At 33.1% G+C, this 20,189-nt stretch overlaps 2 protein-coding genes across 4 annotated transcripts in view; one reads left to right on the forward strand and one right to left on the reverse strand.

The window, feature by feature from the left end:
- The window catches only part of LOC123003982 (glyoxylate reductase/hydroxypyruvate reductase-like), a 31,391-nt gene extending 11,652 nt beyond the window's left edge, over positions 1-19,739 (forward strand). Inside the window, exons 1-6 of one of the 3 annotated variants that reach the window (XM_044397076.1) lie at positions 18,019-18,203; positions 18,471-18,593; positions 18,660-18,781; positions 18,828-19,017; positions 19,070-19,524; positions 19,566-19,739. In XM_044397076.1, coding sequence (XP_044253011.1) covers positions 18,511-18,593; positions 18,660-18,781; positions 18,828-19,017; positions 19,070-19,524; positions 19,566-19,684 — 969 coding nt within the window. In that variant the 5' untranslated portion in view covers positions 18,019-18,203; positions 18,471-18,510 and the 3' untranslated portion in view covers positions 19,685-19,739. Of the gene's footprint in view, positions 1-18,018; positions 18,284-18,470; positions 18,594-18,659; positions 18,782-18,827; positions 19,018-19,069; positions 19,525-19,565 lie in introns of those variants that run through there. The other 2 variants (XM_044397074.1, XM_044397075.1) reach the window with 2 other exon arrangements.
- The window catches only part of LOC123003981, a 13,143-nt gene continuing 12,628 nt past the window's right edge, over positions 19,675-20,189 (reverse strand). The window contains exon 8 of the mRNA XM_044397073.1: positions 19,675-20,041. Within this exon, the coding sequence (XP_044253008.1) occupies positions 19,759-20,041 (283 nt within the window). The 3' untranslated portion in view covers positions 19,675-19,758. The remainder of the gene's footprint in view (positions 20,042-20,189) is intronic.

Here is a 20,189-nt window from a genome sequence, read left to right on the forward strand (position 1 = left end):
ACCAACAATTAAACTGTATCCAAGCATTTTTTTTTATTCATACCTTTCTTTTAAAATAAAAAATCAGGCTACGCGACCAATTTCCTTATAAAATTCTAAGATTTAAGATGTTTTTTGATTGCATTGTGTTACGCAAAATGTAATAAATAGTGGTTTACAGTATTTTTTTATGTCAATTATTATTGTTTGGGGAAAAAAAAACATAGATATTCCATTTGAAAAACTAAATTTGGTAGCATTTCCGGCAACACCGGATGTGCTAAAAAAATTTAATACATTTATTAAGAAAGCCAAGAATGAATATTATTACTTAAATATTTACTTTTTGAAAAAAAGAAGTAAGTTTAGGTGTTATCAGCCGGGGCGACTTGGACCGAACATTCTGAATGTCGGCACGCGTGAACGCACCTCTCCCAAATCGCAACGTGAAGGCGTCTTTAGGCACGTCGTGGGCGTCGCGAAGAAATACCTCTCGAAGCGTCTCGCCAGGTGTGTTTTAGTCTACACAACGGCCGTCGTATGTAAATATAAAGCGTCGGCGGCGTCAAAGCGGCGCCGGCCGTTCCGAGCCTTCATTCCGCCCGTCCGTCGTCCTGTCACCGACACAATGCTCGATAAAATTAGCTGCCAGGAATGTGGTCAGATGTTTCGTTGTGTTTTTTTTTTGGACGATGCGGGTGAAGAAATCGCGCCCTCTTTCTGAAATAAGCGGCCGCAGGTGGCGGAATGGCCCACTCGAAATAAGGACGCATTGTAACTAAACATTGAAAGACAAAAAGAAAGACCGAGTCTGGCAGAGAGCCGCTCCTTGGCGTCAGTTAGTCGCTTCTATTCACTACTATCCCAGCCGATTCCGAGAAGAAAACAGGGCCGGACCGGCCGAAATCACCGCCGCGCCGCCAGATGTGCGTGCGACGCCCACCGGGAAGAATCCCAGATGTGCACTTGACTTTGCTGTTTAGGATGATTATTAGATTACGGTACAACATCTGGACGGATCGTAATATTTGAGCAAGGGTAATGGAAAACGGTTACTGCCAGCGGATACAACGCGAGTTTTATCGGGCTTTGTTGCGAGAAATGAAGTAAAAATGCATGCCAATAACGGCCGCACTTGCTAACAAACAGTGACAATTTCGGTTTCAGCGATTTACAGTTACAGGCAAACGGAAACGAGATCTTTTAAAGAAGCCAACTCGAAGCCATGTTTTTTTAATCCAAAAATTATTTCCTTTTTTCGACGCTATCTTTTTAATTATGTTGTCGCTCTCTTTTGTTTTCGTTCGTTAGGCGTTATAATACAGGGTTATTCATAAATATGAAGCAATATTTGAACCTCAAAAATGACTTATAAAATGATGTTAATTTAAATAATAACTCGTGTCCTATCTCTACTGATAAGAATTTTACAGTCCTCGGAATGTGGGTATGGAAATTTAATTTTTTTGTAATAACTTTGGAACTATTTGACCAAATATTATAAAATTTGGAACATTTCCTTGTGATAACATACCCTTTAAACTGGTAATCACGAAAACCGGATACATCCACTCAATTTCCGGTTCCAGCAGTTGCAGGTCACATTTTCTGTGTTTTTCAATTTTTTTGCTCTCTTAACACCAATTTTTTATTGTCCAATCAATTTCTATTAAAAAACGCATAACCTTTAATACTCCTAAAATGGACCGTTTTAAAGATATTTTAATTCAAACTGAGGACTGCACAACGCTGAAACCAAAAAGTAGGGATTTTGAATGGATGATATCCACGGTAACAAATGACCATGGTCTCACTAATCGCTGTCAGGCATCTGTCAACTTTGACATTGGACGATTATTAGACAATTAATCGAAAATATTTAATAAAAGAGTTTACCTCAGACTCCAAACATAACTTAGAATAAATTCAAATGGATCTCGTAGCATTTAATTCATAAAAAATTCACAAAAATTTATCGACAAAGTTAACAGATGCCTGGCAGGGATTTATGTGACCATGGTCATTGGTTGCCGTGGATACCCCTTATTCAAAATCCCTATTTTTTGATTTCAGCGTTGTGCAGTCCTCAGTTTAAATTAAAATATCTTTGAAACGCTCCATTTTAGGGGTATTAAAGGTTATGCGTTTTTTATTCGAAATTGATTAATCTATCTATTTGGGCAATAAAAAATTGGTGTTAAGAGAGTAAAAAAATGGAAAAACACAGAAAATGTGACCTGCAACTGCTGGAACCGGAAATTGAGTGGATGTATCCGGTTTTCGTGATTACAAATTCAAAGGGTATGTTGTTACAGGTAAATGTTCCAAATTTTATAATATTTGGTCAAATAGTTCCAAAGATATTACAAAAAAATCAAATTTCCATACCCACATTCCGAGGGCTGTAAAATTCTTATCAGTAGAGATAGGACACGAGTTATTATTTAAATTAACATCATTTTATAGGTCATTTTTGAGGTTCAAATATTGCTTCATATTTATGAATAACCCTGTATATGACTACCATATTTAACGTATTTATTTAAAAATGTACTGGTTTTTAAACTTAAGAAGAATTATCATTTTATTCTAATTTGATTGCGATTCTAGTTCTCTTCAATTCTGTTGATTGAAAATGGGTAATGAATGTAATTTTATGTCCTCGTTTCTATAATAATAATAAATAGAAGTGTATACCGAAATATTACGAAAGGGCGAAATGTCAATTGGCGTCACTCCTGATGATGACTACTTAAATAAAATAATAATAAAATAAGAACATACCTACCAATAAAATAAGGGCAGCTACATATCAATGTAAAAAGTGAATTTTTGGATTCATCGTTGCGAGTATAGAATACAAAGTTTTATTTACGATATTTTTGAATAAAACACTTTCTACTTACGAAATTTATATTTGTTATAATGACAGATCTGTGGCTTATGATAAGTGTGAATTATGAGTAGCATAATGTTGTACTTACCTATAGTTACATAAATAACAAGCGTATTATTCAATAATCGTAGATAATAGTATATTAAAGAACGCAAATGACTTATGAAACAAGTTTTTTTATGGTATTTTCTTTATTTTGCGCGTTTTACGGACTTTTTTAACATAAAAGTCAATTTTTCAAAATTTAGGAACTTGCTCTAATAAGGTTGTGGTTGGTAAGAAATGTCACAAAGTTTGAAAGTTCGATTTTCGAAGTGTCAAGTCTCAAGTATTTTTACAGAATTTTGTTGAATTAACAATCAATATTGCAAATATTTCATGCACACCACCTGAAAAAGAGAAACGCTCAAAACGGCGCTGAAAATCATCATTACCACCTCTAGACAGTAAATTGTACTAGTCTATTTCAGCACCCGAATTGATGTTGAAACAGTTCATTAAAGCATCGGTTTTGGTATCGACATAAGCTTTTATTCAGGCGCAGAATATAAAAATACTTACAAATGCAACTTAGTATTGCTACTGTAATTTGTTGGAATGTTTCTGATAAATGGTATAACAGTAGAGTACATTGTTACAACCATAGTTTACTATTACGGAACAATATAAGTGTCAGCAAATGTTAAAAGTACATATATATGTTACGGCCATTTATTTTACCAGATTGTCGGTAATAACTAAACTAAGGGGACCTGATTTAAGTTGTAAATATGTATTTACCTCTTTGACAATAATGAGACCCACTAAAGTATAATTTTGAGAAATAACAACGATTGCAAAAGATATAAGACGGTGTTCACTCAAAACTCCCAAAAACAAAAGTTTTATTGGATTCTCCAGGTATTTGGCATCACTAGCAACGGTCATAATCATAAATAATAAACTAGTTAGAAGAAATTGTTCTTTACTGTTAGAATTATTACAACTAAAATCAAATTCCTTTACCCAAATGCAAGTAGGAGTCTATAATATAGGTATAGCCGGTATATTATACTGGCTGGCCCAACTAAACTTTCAATTTCTCACCAAAAGAGTTTGCATGACCACAACATTCATACATGTCAGCCAATTTTTCCGAATTTTGTCCTTAAAGATAAAGGTTTACAAGATTTGTAGAAATTGATAATAGTTAGTTAATATTAACTAAATTTAAGTTCACCGACCTATTTTTAACCCCGAACGGGAAAATGCTTATAAAAGCTCGGAAAGGCAATATATTCAGAACTTGTGTTATGATATTCTCAAAATCTTTTCAACAAAAAGTAAACCAAGGGTTTCAATTTAGCATTCGGCACCCAAAAAATATAAAGTACGTCATCCCCTTTTGTCTAAAGGCGGTAGTGTGGGACAGTGAAATTATAATCACAATTTCGATAAAGCGCACTATACGCAGCTTATGTTTTTCTCTTTGATATAAGAAAACGTTTTAGTTAATGTTAAAACTTGCAGAATTATACTCATGTTCTTTCGGTTCTTTGTGTCTAATTCACTTTAGAAACAAGGAAAAACATGTATTCTTTTAATGGTGTTATTTAATATGAATGTGTTATTATGTAAAGTTGCGGAATTAAAATTTCGGGCATAATGTAAACTCTAAAACAACCTTTACATTAATAACCTCATTTTTTACTCTTGTCATGTTTATGTCATTTTGGCTTATTTACTTTCAAAAATAGTGATTTGTGGCAGCAGATTAAAGTTCAATTAATAAATTTCCTAAGACAGACAAATTGTTTAATTAACAATTTTAACAACAAAAAAAAGTTTAATTGTCAAATGTCAGTCATGATGACAGTAAAAGGTAGTTTACAGTAAACATTTTAAAGTGACAAAAAAAACTGACCGAAATTTTAATTCCGCAACTGTATACAGTAGTGGACGTAAACGAATAGGATAGTGCTTTTTTTTTCTAGTGTAAACTGGGCTTTCTGGACTTTCCAGAAGTCAGAAGTATTGTAATTTGAACGCAAGTAAAAATTTTTGCAACATATGTATAATACAGAGTACCTAATAATTCAATTTAGATCAGAATTTAATCAAATTATTTTAAAACTAAAATTTTTCTACTATAGTTTTTGAATGTTACAGCGATGAGCAATCCGTCTGATCACATTCCTTCTTCCTCTCTAGCATAATTGGGCAGTTGACAATACTACTAATTCGAGCATTTTGTAACTTCAATTAGACAAATCAATTTTTGACAAATCAGTATGACAAATAAAGCCAAATTCAAAGTACTAAATTTTATAAAAAAAATTATTACTTGATGTTTCGACTTGTCCTATTTCTTTATGTACACAATGTATTTATTTTTTACACTTTTAAAGATTTTTGTGTCAACAATAGTCTTGAATAACCCCGATAATTCTTAGAATTCTAATAAAATGTTAAATGAAAACAAACCAGTCGGAATCTATTTAATTAAACCACGAATACGTGTGTGGCACTGTTTTGGTTGAACACGTGTGCGCATTTTTGTACGAAAACTCCACTAGATCCAATGAATCTGCACCAGGTGTACGCCTCCAGTTTTCAGGATTTGCTTATTTTTCTAGTAGGTAGTTTTATTCTGAGCTTTGCGTAACTTTCAAAGCATAAACAGAATTCTCTTGAAACTTTTTAAGCAATTCAACAAGAAAATTGAAACAATGTCTTCAAAAGAATCATGATTCTAAGATACAATTTTCTCCGTCTCGTGCACCCCTTCGCATGCCTCAAGCACCTCCGCTAATAACCGAAATTAAGTTATAGCAAGCCCGCGCTTCCGGCACGGCTGGCATTGTACCGCCGATCTCACATGTGCTTCCGTTCGACGCATAAATAAATACCCGCGCTAAAGGAAGTTCCAGCATAAACAGTCGCGGATGCTGGCGGCTAATTTTGGACTCGATTTCGATGAAATCCCAGTCAAAAACTACACCGACTAATCGCGCCTCGACAAGAGATTCTCCACGGTTCAGGTAATGGAAGGTCAGACGCAACAGGTGTCTCCGAGTTGGGCACCCCACTTTAGACAGGTGCCATGGCCATGGAGCCGCACAGGTGATGTTATCGCAGCAAAACTGACTCGGATGAATTAATTCCATGCCGCTAACGATGTGCAACCATGAAAGGTTTATTTTAATTGGGAGGGTAATTATACCGACGCCTAGGACCGGGGGTTATCAGAGGTGAGGAGCGCGGAAAAAGGTCAAGTTTTATCGGCGGTGCCGCCACTGAAGGCGCTTGGCTGGTATTTCGCATGATAAAGAGATAAAACGAGAGACATTTGCGAGGACAAGTATAAAGAAAGGAAAAAGCTTACTGAGTACTGTGATGCAGGAATAAAAGAAAAAAGAAGGTTATTTATTACAGTCATAATTTGCAAAAATTATATTCGAACTGATTTTTAACATTTGAGGGCCTGACCCAAGTCCGGGTTTGCTACCATTGGGGCCCATTTGCCACTTTATCATAGATACTTTTATGATAGATAATAATTGTTGTTGTATCTACTATTAGTAATCTTTCGTGATGTAATTCTTATAAAGTCTGTCTATATTTGCTTGAATTTTATCGTGCAATAAAGGTATTACTTACCTGTTTGGGCCTTTAGCGATAAAAAACCCTAGGTTCGTTTCCTTCAACGGCCAGCTGATCGCTTTTGTAACAATAGCTTGACAACTACCTTCATTAATTAATCTCTCATAAACTTATTTGGTAAATCAAAACCATAAAATTCAAGCAAAAATAGACTGATTTTATGTTACCTACTTTTAAGCCTGGCCGACCTACGCTATTGTACCTAGTATCATTTTATACAGGGTGTCCCACCTTTAATATCTCTTTTATTTGCCCACAGATTCTAACGAAATTTAAAATGTAGATTATTTAGTAGGTAGAGATAAATATTAAAACAATCCTACCCCTTATAATGTGATGTTAACATGTCTTTTAATTAAATAATTATTATTTAAAATCAAATACTAATTTGGTTTTTATTTGCTATTAAGTACTTTTTTTTTATTGGCTATTACTGAATAGTTAATAAAAATGCCATAAACAAAAAGCTCTCCTTGAAAGAGGTTCCGCATATAAGAAAAAAGAGTAAAATTGTGTTAACCCTGAAGATGCAAAATCATGGGCGGCTGTAAAAAAAAAGAACGATATTACCGAATTTTACTCACCCCTGGCAGTGTGACGTTTATTGTTTTTCTAACTTCAAAAAATTAATAACGTAATTTAGAAATCGCATTTATTGGACTACCATCGTCATCACTGGTTCTAAAAGTTCTAACTTCTTTACCACATGTTCTGAGGGTTGTACAAAATGGTACTTGGAGACGTTAAACTATTGTTTTAGAGTTAACTTTGATAAAATTCTTTTAAAAAATAGGTAAAAATTTTAAAAACATAACCAACGTATTTCTTCTGATTCAGACGAGTGATTTAATAGTAAATTGAGAAAATACAGGGTACGCCAGAACTCGCGTTTAAAATTCTATATGTCAAAAAAATTTGACATTTATTTTTTGACAATTGACATTTTTTTATGTCTATTTAATGATACTGATGATCTTGTATATGTTTTTTTTACAATTATTTAGTAAAGACACAAAAATTTTGCCAATAAAAGCCACAAATAACATTGAACAGAGTTACAATTTAGGATACAGCTTCCTTGTTTCTTCTTTTAATAGCCTATAGCAAAAAAAAACGAAAATTATTTTTCCAACAGAAATAACTTATAAATTTTAATAGATAAATTTTTTTTAACATATTTTCCATGTTCCTGGTATCTTACCTTATATGGCATTTTTCTGTGGGGCGCGAGTTCTGGCGCACCCTGTATGTCTTAAAATTATTATTTTTTATCGTGAATTTTATTAATACTAAATGAATCTTCACCTTCTAGGTTGTCCACATTTTAAATTTTATAAAAATCCTTTAGCAAATAATAGAGATATTAGACCCGAAAGACTTACGTGAGACCCCCTGTATAACTTTTTTATTTTGTATTTTAAAGCCATATTTTTATCAACAGTTTTTTGTGTCTTTTAATACAAAATTTTGCTTTAAAACTCAAAACATTTCGAGTTTTCTTTATTGTCAAGCCAAAATTATAAATTCCATAATTCAAAACTACTGTAGGTACAACATGTAGATACATGTAGTACGTCTATGTTTTACTATTTCCTTAGTCCAAATTTAAAATAAACTCAAAGTTCTCAGTAGTTTCAGCTTATAATAATTGTGTGTTGAAACGGAAATTCAGTTGAAAACCAGATTTTCGATAGAAACTCGAATTTTTTAAATTAAATTGGAATTACGATTTATTGATTTCCATCATTTTGTGTCTTTTAATTCAGAAATTAGTGTTTGAAAGTTACATTTTGCTAGTTTTGCAGTTTTTAAACTGAAATTTCAACACCTAAAAAAATGTAAGTTTTATTTATTTCGAAAAGTAGGAGATCTAACAAAATCAAATACACAATTTCGTATGTTTTCATTTCATTTTGTGCATACAAATTTTACAAATGGAGTGAAGGCAATATTTCAAGATTCTCTGGATGGTTTCATGGTTTTTGATGCAAAAAAAATCGAATGAGTAGATTTCTTCGGTCTGCTATTTTAAAACCGTTTCAGTTCCGTGTTCCTGAACCGCCATGAGTAACATTTGTCTGAAAGAATTTATTTTCATGAGTCAGAGAAGGTCACGTCCGATTGTTTGTCAACTCGTATATTCCCCGACCATTATCTCCACAATTTTAACTTATATCCGACAACTCCATGTATAATTGTTCAAACCGGCCCCTTAAATGGTTATGTCGTGTAAATCGAATCAGCTCTATTTTCTAAATAAGGTGGCAGCTGCATTGATTATTGCATTATACATCAAGAATGCTTTTTTCTGACTCAAGCCTCGACAAAGAACCATAAACAATAAAAGTGTAGTAATGATAGTGGCGCCGGTCCGACGCCGATAAAACCATTTTCTGTAAATCACTGGAATCAGGTGTTTGCAATAACGAGGGTTACGTCAGGGTCCAGATGTGTCCGAGCCAGTCTAGCCATGCGCTCATAAATTAAAAACGATTGTTTAATTGACAGATCGACAATAACAACATTTGGTAAATCAACAACCACAGACGCCAAGGTCACACCAAATGTTGAACTTGTAATAATTTATTGCACTGCTTCTTATCGAATTGGGAAACACCACATTGACCGACAAAACTCTTAATCTTCGTCAATTTTATTTATCCTCAAGTCGAGTCAAGTGGTATTGTTATAGGGAGACCCTTATTAACTTGAAGAGAATCCTCACAGGTAAAAGGATCCACCTTGACCTTCATTATCACATGAAGAAGACTTAAGTGGCTTGAAATGACTCGACTCGATTGTCCAGTGAGAGGTGTAAAGAAACCACCACAAAGTGTGGTTCTGATTTTCCCACTGGGGATGTTTTTGAGTGTCCCGCAAGGGTCTGAAGAAGACCTTTGTTGTTTTTACTGATGATTAATGACAAAAAGAGGGAGAATGGGCGATAAATTGTACGAAGACGTCAGAAGGGGAGATGAGTTACATATTTCCGTATTATGTCACAGATGGCTAACATCCAGGGCCTTCATCTGTTTTATTAATTTGTTCCGATAAAGCCGAGTAAAGCATCATACAGGATGCGCCAGAACTCGCGCCCCAGAGAAAATTTTCAAGTAAGATAAGATACAGTTGGAGACAAAATACTTTGGTCGTCACTTTTCTGACACTTTAATGTAATTCAAGCTTTAACGTTAAAATTAATGTCAATTTCAAATTAATGACAGCTACATATTATATCTTTCTATTAAAAAAAAAAAAATATGTACAACTTGTCAACTATGATTGACAGTAGCTAAAAATAAGGTTAATACTGTTAACAGTCCTAAAGCATGCTTTACAATTTAATGTCACTCAAGTGACATTGACGACCAAAGTATTTTGTCTCCAACTGTACCAGGAACATGAAAAAAATGTTTAAAAAATTCTATCTGTCAAAAAATTTTGACATTTAATTTTTGACATTTGACATTTTTTATGTCTATTTAATGATACTGATGATCTTGTATAAAGTAGATTTCATTTAAACTGGCATAATAGGTGGCTATGGAATTTCGTATTTAAGTTTGTAGCCCTGCATATGTTCCTGTTATAACAGCTGATGGGGTTTTTGTTTTTCTTTGATTACTTACCTACATGGTTTATTGAACTGACATGACTGACATTTGTATTCGTTTTTTCATTGTCGAAGGTTTTTTCACTGTTTTTGTTGCTTGTTGGTTATTCCCACTACTTTTTCAAATTTTAATTAAAACTAGTTCTCTTCAGAACCCCAGATTTAAAGTACTCGCTAAGATATGTTTGAAACCATAATGAACTTCTTTTTGTTATTCCTGTTTTAGGAATTTTAGGTTAATGGAATCAAGTATACCAATTTGAATGAAGCTAAATTACTTTATCCAGGGCAAAACGCGATTTTTCAGGCTTCAGTACGCGAAGCTTCATTTTGTACAGATTTCCTTTTTCCCCTCCGATCGCAACAACTTTACCATTGTTTAAAAATTCAAAATTTTGTCCTACATTTTTAATGACAAAATCCAAACCCCTTTCGGATGCAACTTACACGGAAAACAAATTGTGTTTCATCTCCGGTGTGAATAAAACGTCTTTTAAAATTTCTGGAAGCCACTTATTATCAACGAAAGTCTGTATTTTCTACAAAGCAAATAGTGTATGTTTTTAGTCTTAAAACTAAACCTACAAAGGGATGAAACAGGATGTTAAACTTTTTATGGAAAAAACTCTCTCTGAAAACTTCTGAAAAAGGGTTCTTTAAAAATAAAATTTTAACTATCTTAACCTCACTTCTTATAGTGACAAATTTAGTTCCTTAATATGTAAAGCCTTTTTCACATTTAAAGCGCGGTTTACACAATCATGGCCTACTTTTATGCCAATTTCAATGAAATGAATTATATGTTTTTTTCCAATTGTTTAGTAAAAGGACAAAAATTTTGCCAATAAAAGCCACAAGTAACATTGAACAGAATTACAATTTAGGATACAACTTCCTTGTTACCTCTTTTAATAGCCTATAGCAAAAAAACTTGGAAAATTATTTTTCCAATAGAAATAAATAGAGTCAAAGTGCAACCTTTAAATCCTCATAACTTCAAAATTTTTATATATAAAATTTTTTTATCATTTTTTCCATGTTCTTTGTGTCTTACCTTATATGGCATTTTTCTCTGGGGCGCGAGTTCTGGCGCACTCTGTATATCTACAGAGGGCTTGAGATCCAATTGATTTATTCTGGAAATTTTGAAAAAACTAATTTGGATAAATCTTTGTGGCTTCTTCTTGTTTCAACACTTGTGTCTTGTGGATGGGTAGTAATTTGACGATGCGTTTATTGAAAGAGTTGGTGGTGTAAGAGGGGTTTGCTGGTGCCAGGGGCGGCGTGAACCCCGAGTGTGGGCCGTGGGAGCCTCGCTGAGGATAACCGGTAGGCAGAAGTTGGCCGCCTGACCATATAAGCGCGCGGCTGCCTGGCGCCAGATGTTGATCTGCAGCAGCCGCCAGCGCCGACTACTTCTGAACACCACCTGCAAAGAGCGGACTCGATATTCCAAATACGGAGAAGAATTTACGCCAAAAATGGTAGAAAATCGAACGCGCCGGTCCCGGAGAGCAGATTGCCGAGATTCAAAAAGGAATATGTCGTTAATTATGTTGTTTGGCATTGGGAAACTATGTGAGATATTTTAATTAACGAGCAAGAAAACTGTTCACGACAATTAGTCTTCTATAAATTTTTCTATTAAATTAATACAAAAACTTATAATTTTGGTGGTTTTGATTTGTTTTTAAGGTAATAAAAGGAACTATTGAAGGCAAAATTCAACCGATTCCAAGTCTGGTTTACAAAAGCTCAATAAATTATTAATTGATGTTAGATACAGGATCTGTCATATGCAAGTGTCCCAGCGAGATGGTAGTCCATTATTTACCTTTAAATATTATTAGTTTTTTTGGGTAGTAATAAAGCGCTCAGTAAATAATTCAATTTTGATCAGTATAAAATGATAAATGATCAGTATTTAATTAATTTTTGCACAGTAAAAATATAAAATGATTAGTATAATATAATATTTTGCACAAAAAAATAATAAATGCTAGGTAAAGCACGTACAGTATTTTATTGTAATTTGTTCAGTAAAAAAATCCAATTTGCGCAGTAACAATAATAAACGCTCAGTAACTTTATTCAAAATTAGCAAAATAACATAAAATTTAAAGAATTTTCAGTTTTGGTTACATAACAATGTATGGCCTCTGCGCAAGAGTGTTATTTATTGTTGTAGGGTGGTATATGTATTAGCAAGGGCCCCTGTGCAAGAATGATTTTAGCAAGGGCTAAAAACTGTGCATAAATGGTAATAATCAGTCTCATCAGCGTAGGCCACTCTTTGCACTGCTGTGCTCCTGATATCACAATTTTGTTTTTGAACGGTTTGAGACATTCCAGTTTTGCTAGGAAACATTTTGTTTGTAAATGTGTAAATTAATTAGTGTTACTAGACATTCTCATTCGTTTTCTTTACTGTGCATTTATTATTTTTACTGTGCATTTATTATTTTACTGTGCATTTATTATTTTTACTGTGCATTTATTATTTTTACTGTGCATTTATTATTTTTTCTGTGTATTTATTATTTTTGCTGTGTATTTATTATTATTTTTACTGTGCATTTATTATTTTTACTGATCAAAAATACTTGACATTTTAAATAATATACTGTGCATTTAATTTGTTGTCTTTTTTTATGGGAAATTGATATACTAAGCTAGTGTATCGTCTGAAATTATTTTCAGCTATAGAGCGTGTCCCAAAAATGAGTTACAATATACCATAATATTTTTTAGCATTTCTGGATGTAGGTTTTTATTGTTTTTAAATTAAACTTTTATTATTCGATTTTGCTTAGTTTTTATTTTGAAATAAGCTGATGCAGTGTTTTTCCCCTATGTTTAATTTATTAAAATCAAATATTTTAATATCCATGTTATCTTTGAAATGTAATGTTGCTTCAAAAAAAATTTAGGCTCATAATAATGAGTAATAACTCATGAAACATCTTGTTTTTTTAAAGTTATTTTCCTAATGTTAATGTTTTATTTGAAAAAGTTTGAAACCAAAACTTTGAGGACTTAATGAATAAAAAGTAAAAGTAAAAACCCAATTTTTTGTTATTGGATTAAAGTCACAGGGGAAACAAATAGTACGCTGTAAATTTGTCAAATTTCAATAGCCTTTCGTATTAGGTACCTTACAAATAGTTAAAACTCTTATGTTAAAAGTGTACCTCTTCAAGACACAATGTTAATTAATTGCCAAACGCGAATATTTATAACAGAAAATAGAGTGAAAAAATTGGAACGAACGGTAATTTCGGACGCAAAATGCCAAGTCTTTTAATTAGATAAATGAAGAGGGTTTGAAACAAAGTGGAAGTGACACCTGTTATACTAGTGACAGATTATTTTCAAGAGGACTGGTTTTCGGGAAATAATTTTGACATTTGGAGCAAGACATATTTCGAGAGAAGAGTTGGCAACGGTTACCCAGTGATTTACCAGTTTTACCAATCCTCTTCAAGACAAATTGCAATCGTAAAACCGGAGTTGGGATTTATTTTTACCACGTTAGTATTTAATAAATTTTAGTCAAAACAATTAACAGCATAAATTATTTTTAATAAAGTACTCTTAGGGGAAAGTTACTTACAGAACGATGAAAAAAAGTTATTGTATACTGTATTTTAATATTGCACAAAGATTAACGATTTCAATATAGTTTGTTTTTTGAATTAGGCAAATTAATGATTATTTTTGTTAATTAATGTTTTTTTTTAGATTAATTAATATCGAGTTATTTCTAAAATTTATTGTTTGACAGTTGTGTCTATAAGTATGTTTGGTACTACAGAATTAATTTGCTGTTAATTTTCTCAAAAAAATGACAAAACCATAAGAATGCTTTATTATTATTATTATTATTATTATTATTATTATTATTCATTTAAAATTTCTTTTTAGCCAGACGCCAAAAACTGTTGGCACTATGTGAAAATTTGCAACTACAAATTAATCGTATATCAACCTGACAGAAACAAATTTTTATTCCTGGGTTTAATTTGTTTTTATTTATTTTGTTATTGTACTGTGGTAAGTATATTCCAGTGGCGTAACAATTATTAAAGCATTAGGGGTTAGAAAAATGATAACTCTTATTGTTCTACTAGTACTAATGATATTAGAACAATAGTTCGAACTACAATTTCAACAGAGCATCATTTCGTGTTTGCGTTAATGTATGCAAAACAGTATATTGCATATCTCGCATTTTAATTACTCGAACTTTTTTAATTACATATTACATAACCGTTTTAATTTGTAAACAGTTTTTTACTTTACCAAAATTTATCCTTGTCGTGAGTGTTGACATTTTTTTAAGTTTTATTTGGCGACCTTTGGTGTTTAACAATATTAATAAGCTTATTTTAGCTATACCAAGTATTTACATATAAATAAATAACAAGTAAACAAAAATAATAGACGCTATAAACGTAAAATAGAAGTACTTAGGAGCCCCTATATAATGTAAATAAAATTATTCTTAAAAAATTTTTGATTCGTGATTTTCTCACACAAGGATGATTTGAAATGCCATATGAAGGTTAAAAACATTAATTACTGCCGATTGCTCACAAAACTGTGACAGTACTTTCTCGTTACCGGATTTGTCACAGCTTGAACACGTGTTGGTGCAATTAGCACCCAAGCGAATAATTTTATTTACTCATCTCGAATCGACTTTTGAATTCAAACATGACCAAATAAGTAGTAATTACAAGCAGTTAATGTCAAAACTTTGCGCACTAAAATTGGGTGTTTTATGCGAAAATAGCGAGAAGATTTCAATTAAAGCAAAAGTGAATTTTTTACATTTTATTGCAATTGAGTTAGAAACTCATGTGGGACACTTTGATGCTCTATTTGCATAAAAATGCGTGTTGAAAAAAGTCATGTGTGGCTCGCATATGCGTTTCCATTATCGTAAAAGGCATTGTTTCAATTAGGACCGGCTGCGACACAGGTGAATCCCATCGAGATAATAACGTAATGATGATAGTAGCGATGGGTAGTTTAGGCAGGTTGTGTTTGCACGCCTGTTTACCGGTACAGGTGGACTGTTAGCCCCGGACAGGTGCCGTACATCTGCCAAAGCTGTCGCGACCATCTGCTTCCTTCCATAAGTCGATCGGTGTATGCTCACCTGGAAAATTTATCTAATCGGGAAATTGGAAAATCAATGGCAACAATGCACGCGGCCGGGTAATTACCGGAGTCGTGTTACTAGACGAGATCTGAAGCGGATGTGAGATGGAATTTGATTATTATGCGATATGGTGGTACTGTTAGCTCAAGGTCGTTTGCACCGGCTTTTTGTTTAGCCTTTCGGTTGATTATTACTTGTTTAGCTAATAACACGTGTGACAAATGCTAATTTGGCAACATGACCGGGTTTCAATATGCAGAAATTTCGAGCGGGTTGGGGCACCACCACCTGTGGATGTCTCAGCCGGCAAATGCCTAATTATAGGTTCACATAGGGGCCTAACGACCGTTTTTGGACGTAATGGAGGATTTCGGGAATTTTACGTGCCATCAACGGAATCGATTGCAGTTTCGAGGCGATTAACGAGGGTTTATCTCGCTTATTATAATTTTTATTTCACTCTTATTCATAAAATTGCAATTAAAAAATTGGTTTAAAAAGCGTGGAGGACATTCATAGTTATTTCACATGCACTGAATCGAGCACTGAACATTGAATTTTTCAATTCATTTTTATGTATATTTTCTCATCAAAATAACATTTAAGTTTCTTAGTAATTTGAGATTTTTATTAAAAAAAAGTTGTATAAGTCAGGTTCTGGCATTTTTTACAACGTTAGTTCTACTTTTATTCTTATTTTTTACTTTTTGGCGCAAGATATTGTAAAGAATTTTTTTTTATTGTTTTGACCTAAGAGTATACAGGTGCGCCAGAACTCGCGCCCTAGAGAAAAATTTCAAGTAATATAAGATACCAGGAACATGAAAAAAATGTTCAAAAAATTTTGTCACTTATTTTTTTGACATCTGACATTTTTTTTGCCTATTTAGTGGTACTGACGATCTTGTATATGTTTTGTTATAATTATTTAGTAAAGGTATAAAAATTTTGTTAATAAAACCCACAAATAACTTTAAATAGAGATACAATTTGGGATACAACTTTCTTGTTTCCTCTTCTGATAGCCTGTAGCAAAAAAATTTGGAAAATTGTTTTTCCAACAGAAATAAATAGAGTCAAAGTGCAAAATTTAAATTCTCATAACTTCGAATTTTTTTTAACATTTTTTCCATGTTCCTGGTATCTTACCCTACATGGCATTTTTCTCTGGGGCGCGAGTTCTGGCGCACCTGTATTCACACTTACAAAATAATTGAAAAAGTTTCACAGCTTTCATTCTAATGCAAATTAAATAATATTGGTTGGTTTAGTTTTTTTATAGAAAAAATAATTAGTTTGTATTTTCTACAATACTTATTATATTTTAGATGATATAGACTCATACTTTATCTTTAATTTTAGAGTATTTTTATGATAAAAGCGCTTCCTGGAAAAAGTTGTAAGTATCGTTATTGCAGGTTTTTCTTGTGAAATGAGTTTTCTCAAAAAATAAATGTTTATTAAGAGGTAAACAATTTCAGAGAGATTTGAAATTGAAATTTGTTAACAAACATTAATAAAACATCTCTTAAATATACTTTTGCAATAATTTTCTATAAATACAGGGTTTGTCAGAACTCATGCATCAGAGAAAAATTTCACGAAGATAGGTACCATGAACATGGAAAAAATATTTAAAAAATTCTATCTGTCAAAAAATTTTGACATTAGACATTTTTTTTTATGTCTCTCTAATGATACTGATGATCTTGTATATGTTTTTTATAATTATTTAGTAAAGGTACAAAAATTTTGCCTATAACTGCCACAAATAACATTAAACAGAGTTATACCTTGTTTCCTCTTCTAAGAATCTGTAGCAAAAAAACTTGGAAAATAATTTATTGAACAGAAATAAATAAAGGCAAAGTCCAAAATTTAAACTTTTATTTTTTTGAGTGTTATAGTTTTTTTTAGTAACTACGTTATTTTAAGTTTGTCATTATTTTTTTGTCTTTATTTAAACAATACATGAGAGGTTTTGTAAACAATTTGTGGTTCGTTTTATTTAATTAATTTCTCTGAAAATTTTGAATAAAAACTGAACAATAGTTGAGCAAAAACGATAGATTAGAGATTAAAAAGCAAGAGAATAAAAAATAGCCATGCAACAATGGTTTATGTATATTTGGTTGCCTATATTCATTTTCATTTGAGTTATTCTTACTTATCTGATAAGCATGTTTAGAGACAATGTATAAAAATAATTTATCTTGGTTAAATGATTGAATCGCACTCTTTTAACTCAGCGGAAACAAAACATGAGACTAGGAGATAAAAGGATTCAATTACATCCTGATTAAGAGATAAAACTTGTAAAATGATAATAGTTCGCTATTTGCATTTCAAGCATCTTTTTAAACTTGTCGTGTCGTGTCTTAATTTAATTTGTACAATAAATTTCCGGCACGCTTTTTTACTTTTTGGTTGTTGTAACATAAAAGTGTTAATATTTTACGAAAATAACATTAGCCTCGATGCCTCGAACAACTTGTTAAAACAATTTTAATGTCTGGATTTGCAAAAATATACAAAAAAATTATATAAACGGGACGATTTACAGTTAGCCAAATACGAAATTAGTGTAAACACGAGAAATAAATATCACGCGAACACCGATTTTTGGTTTAAAATTCTATTTTAAGAATTTTGAGATAAGTTCAAGGCAATATTTAAGTGAATCAGTGGTACACGGTTGTTTATGATCAATTTTATTAGAGGTTTATGTGATTTCTCAGTAAACATTGTATGAGAAAATAAATAGATAAAAAGTTGATTGCGTAATACAGATAACGATTTTGTGGCCCACTAGTAGTATGGAAATTTGCCGACCAATAAAACACTGATCAATATTAGCCTAATCTTTTTAAAGGATGCCCTGCTTTTCTTAAAGTTTGTCTACACTGGTAAGAGGAGATGGCGCCACTAGTCCAACTTATTATCACTGAGTTGCAATAAATAATATTCTATTTTTTTTAACCTTGAAGTAAGTTTTTCTAGTTTAATTTGTGTACAAATTTAGATCTGTATTAAGACTGTTTTATCACTGTTTTTCTGTCGTGGTTTCATGTAATTTCGCGGTTTAATTGATTATCTTGGTTACTAGAATCACAACAAATAAACCACTGTCCGGATTTTCTGATAAGATAACAATAGACTTAAATTTGTTCCAGACAAACCTAACTTCTAGTCGTCTCGCTTGCAACACACACGATGGATCCAACTTTCGTACCTCCAAAAATCCTAATAACGAATCCCACCGTCCCCCAAATCGCACTTGACTTATTAGGGCGAGGGTAAGTTTTACAAAAATATAATACTTTCAACCTTTTCTATTCTCCAATTATTTTTATTTATTTCAGTTGCGAATTAATCCACACCAAGGATGACAAAAGAGAGTCAATTCTTGAAAAAGTAGCAGGTGTTGATGCGATCCTTTGGGCGACTAAGACAAATCTTGATGTAGAAATCCTAGACAAGGCTGGTAATAACAAGAAGAGGGTTTTTGGCCTTGATAATTTTTTGTTTAGGCCCTCAGATGAAGACAGTAGGGACCATGTCGGCAGGAGTCAACAATATTGACGTTCCTGAATTAAAAAGACGAGGAATTAGATTGGGGAATACTCCACAGATTCTCGACGATGCCGTTGCCGATGTTGCTATTCTTTTGGCTCTGGGGGCGGCGAGAAGACTCCACGAGGGGCGCTTGAAAATAGAAAAGTATATTATCATTGCTGGTTATCATACTTTGTAACTTATAATCCGTTTCTAGGAACGAGTGGACCCCCGGATTGTCCTGGTTGTTGGGTCAAGACGTCACGAGTTCTGTTGTTGGGATTGTGGGACTTGGGGGGATAGGGCAAGCTATAGTAAAAAGAATGAAGGGTTTTTCCGTCAGGAAGTTTTTGTATACCGGCCATCGGGAGAAACCGGAAGGGAAGGAACTAGGGTGTGAATTTGTTTCTCTTGAAACTTTGGTAAAAGACAGCGATTTTGTTATCGTTTCGTGTCCTTTGACTTCTGAGACGAAATCGATGTTCAACGATTCGATTTTTGATAAAATGAAAAAAACCGCTGTTTTTGTTAATGTGAGTCGTGGAGAAGTCGTGGATCAGGATGCTCTGATCCGGGCTCTCAAATCTGGAAAAATTTTCGCTGCTGGTCTTGATGTTATGACCCCAGAGCCTCTACCACCGGACCATGAACTTGTCAAATTACCCAATGTTGGTAAGTTGGTAACCTTGTCGAGTTTCTGATTGTATTTTTAGTTTTGTTGCCCCATTTGGGGAGTGCTACCGAGTCTACGAGGAAAGGGATGGCCGAGATAACCGCTCATAATATTCTTCGAGGGATTGTAGGTGAAGAGATGTTTGCTGAAGTTTGTTGATTTTATTCACCATAAAAACTTTATACATTTATTACAACAGATATATTGTCAGTCATTTGAAGTTTTAACTCTTCTTAACACAAACCACTCTTAAATTCTAGGAAGGTGTGTTCAGTTACTGATACAATAACGTTTTTTTGTTCGCGTCTCCAATACTTGAAGAAATAGAAACTTAGAATTATTACAGTAGTTGTTACTACTAGAACTAGAGCACAAAGGGCCACAGAGTTCAGATATGATATAGGAAAACCGGCGTGGATCGAACAGTTAGATTCTTGTTCGTCGTTGCCTGAGGGACAGTGGCGCAAACCGTCGCACCATAAATCAGAGCTAATGCAGGCCCCGAGTTCCGGACAACTGAAAATAAAAAAACAATTAGTAGCCCAGTCAAATTAGACAAATCGGTGGAAAATAATTCTAGAGAGTTGGAATTTTTTTAAACGCTTTCTTTACACTTGGGTAGACATATATCAAAAGTTCCCGAAGGTGGTGGTCGAGCTCGAGG

The sequence above is a fragment of the Tribolium madens genome, unplaced genomic scaffold, assembly GCF_015345945.1.
Source record: "Tribolium madens isolate multiple individuals breed KSU strain unplaced genomic scaffold, Tmad_KSU_1.1 Scaffold_1;HRSCAF=32;Tcas5.2_LG8, whole genome shotgun sequence".
NCBI classification, from domain to species: domain Eukaryota; kingdom Metazoa; phylum Arthropoda; class Insecta; order Coleoptera; family Tenebrionidae; genus Tribolium; species Tribolium madens.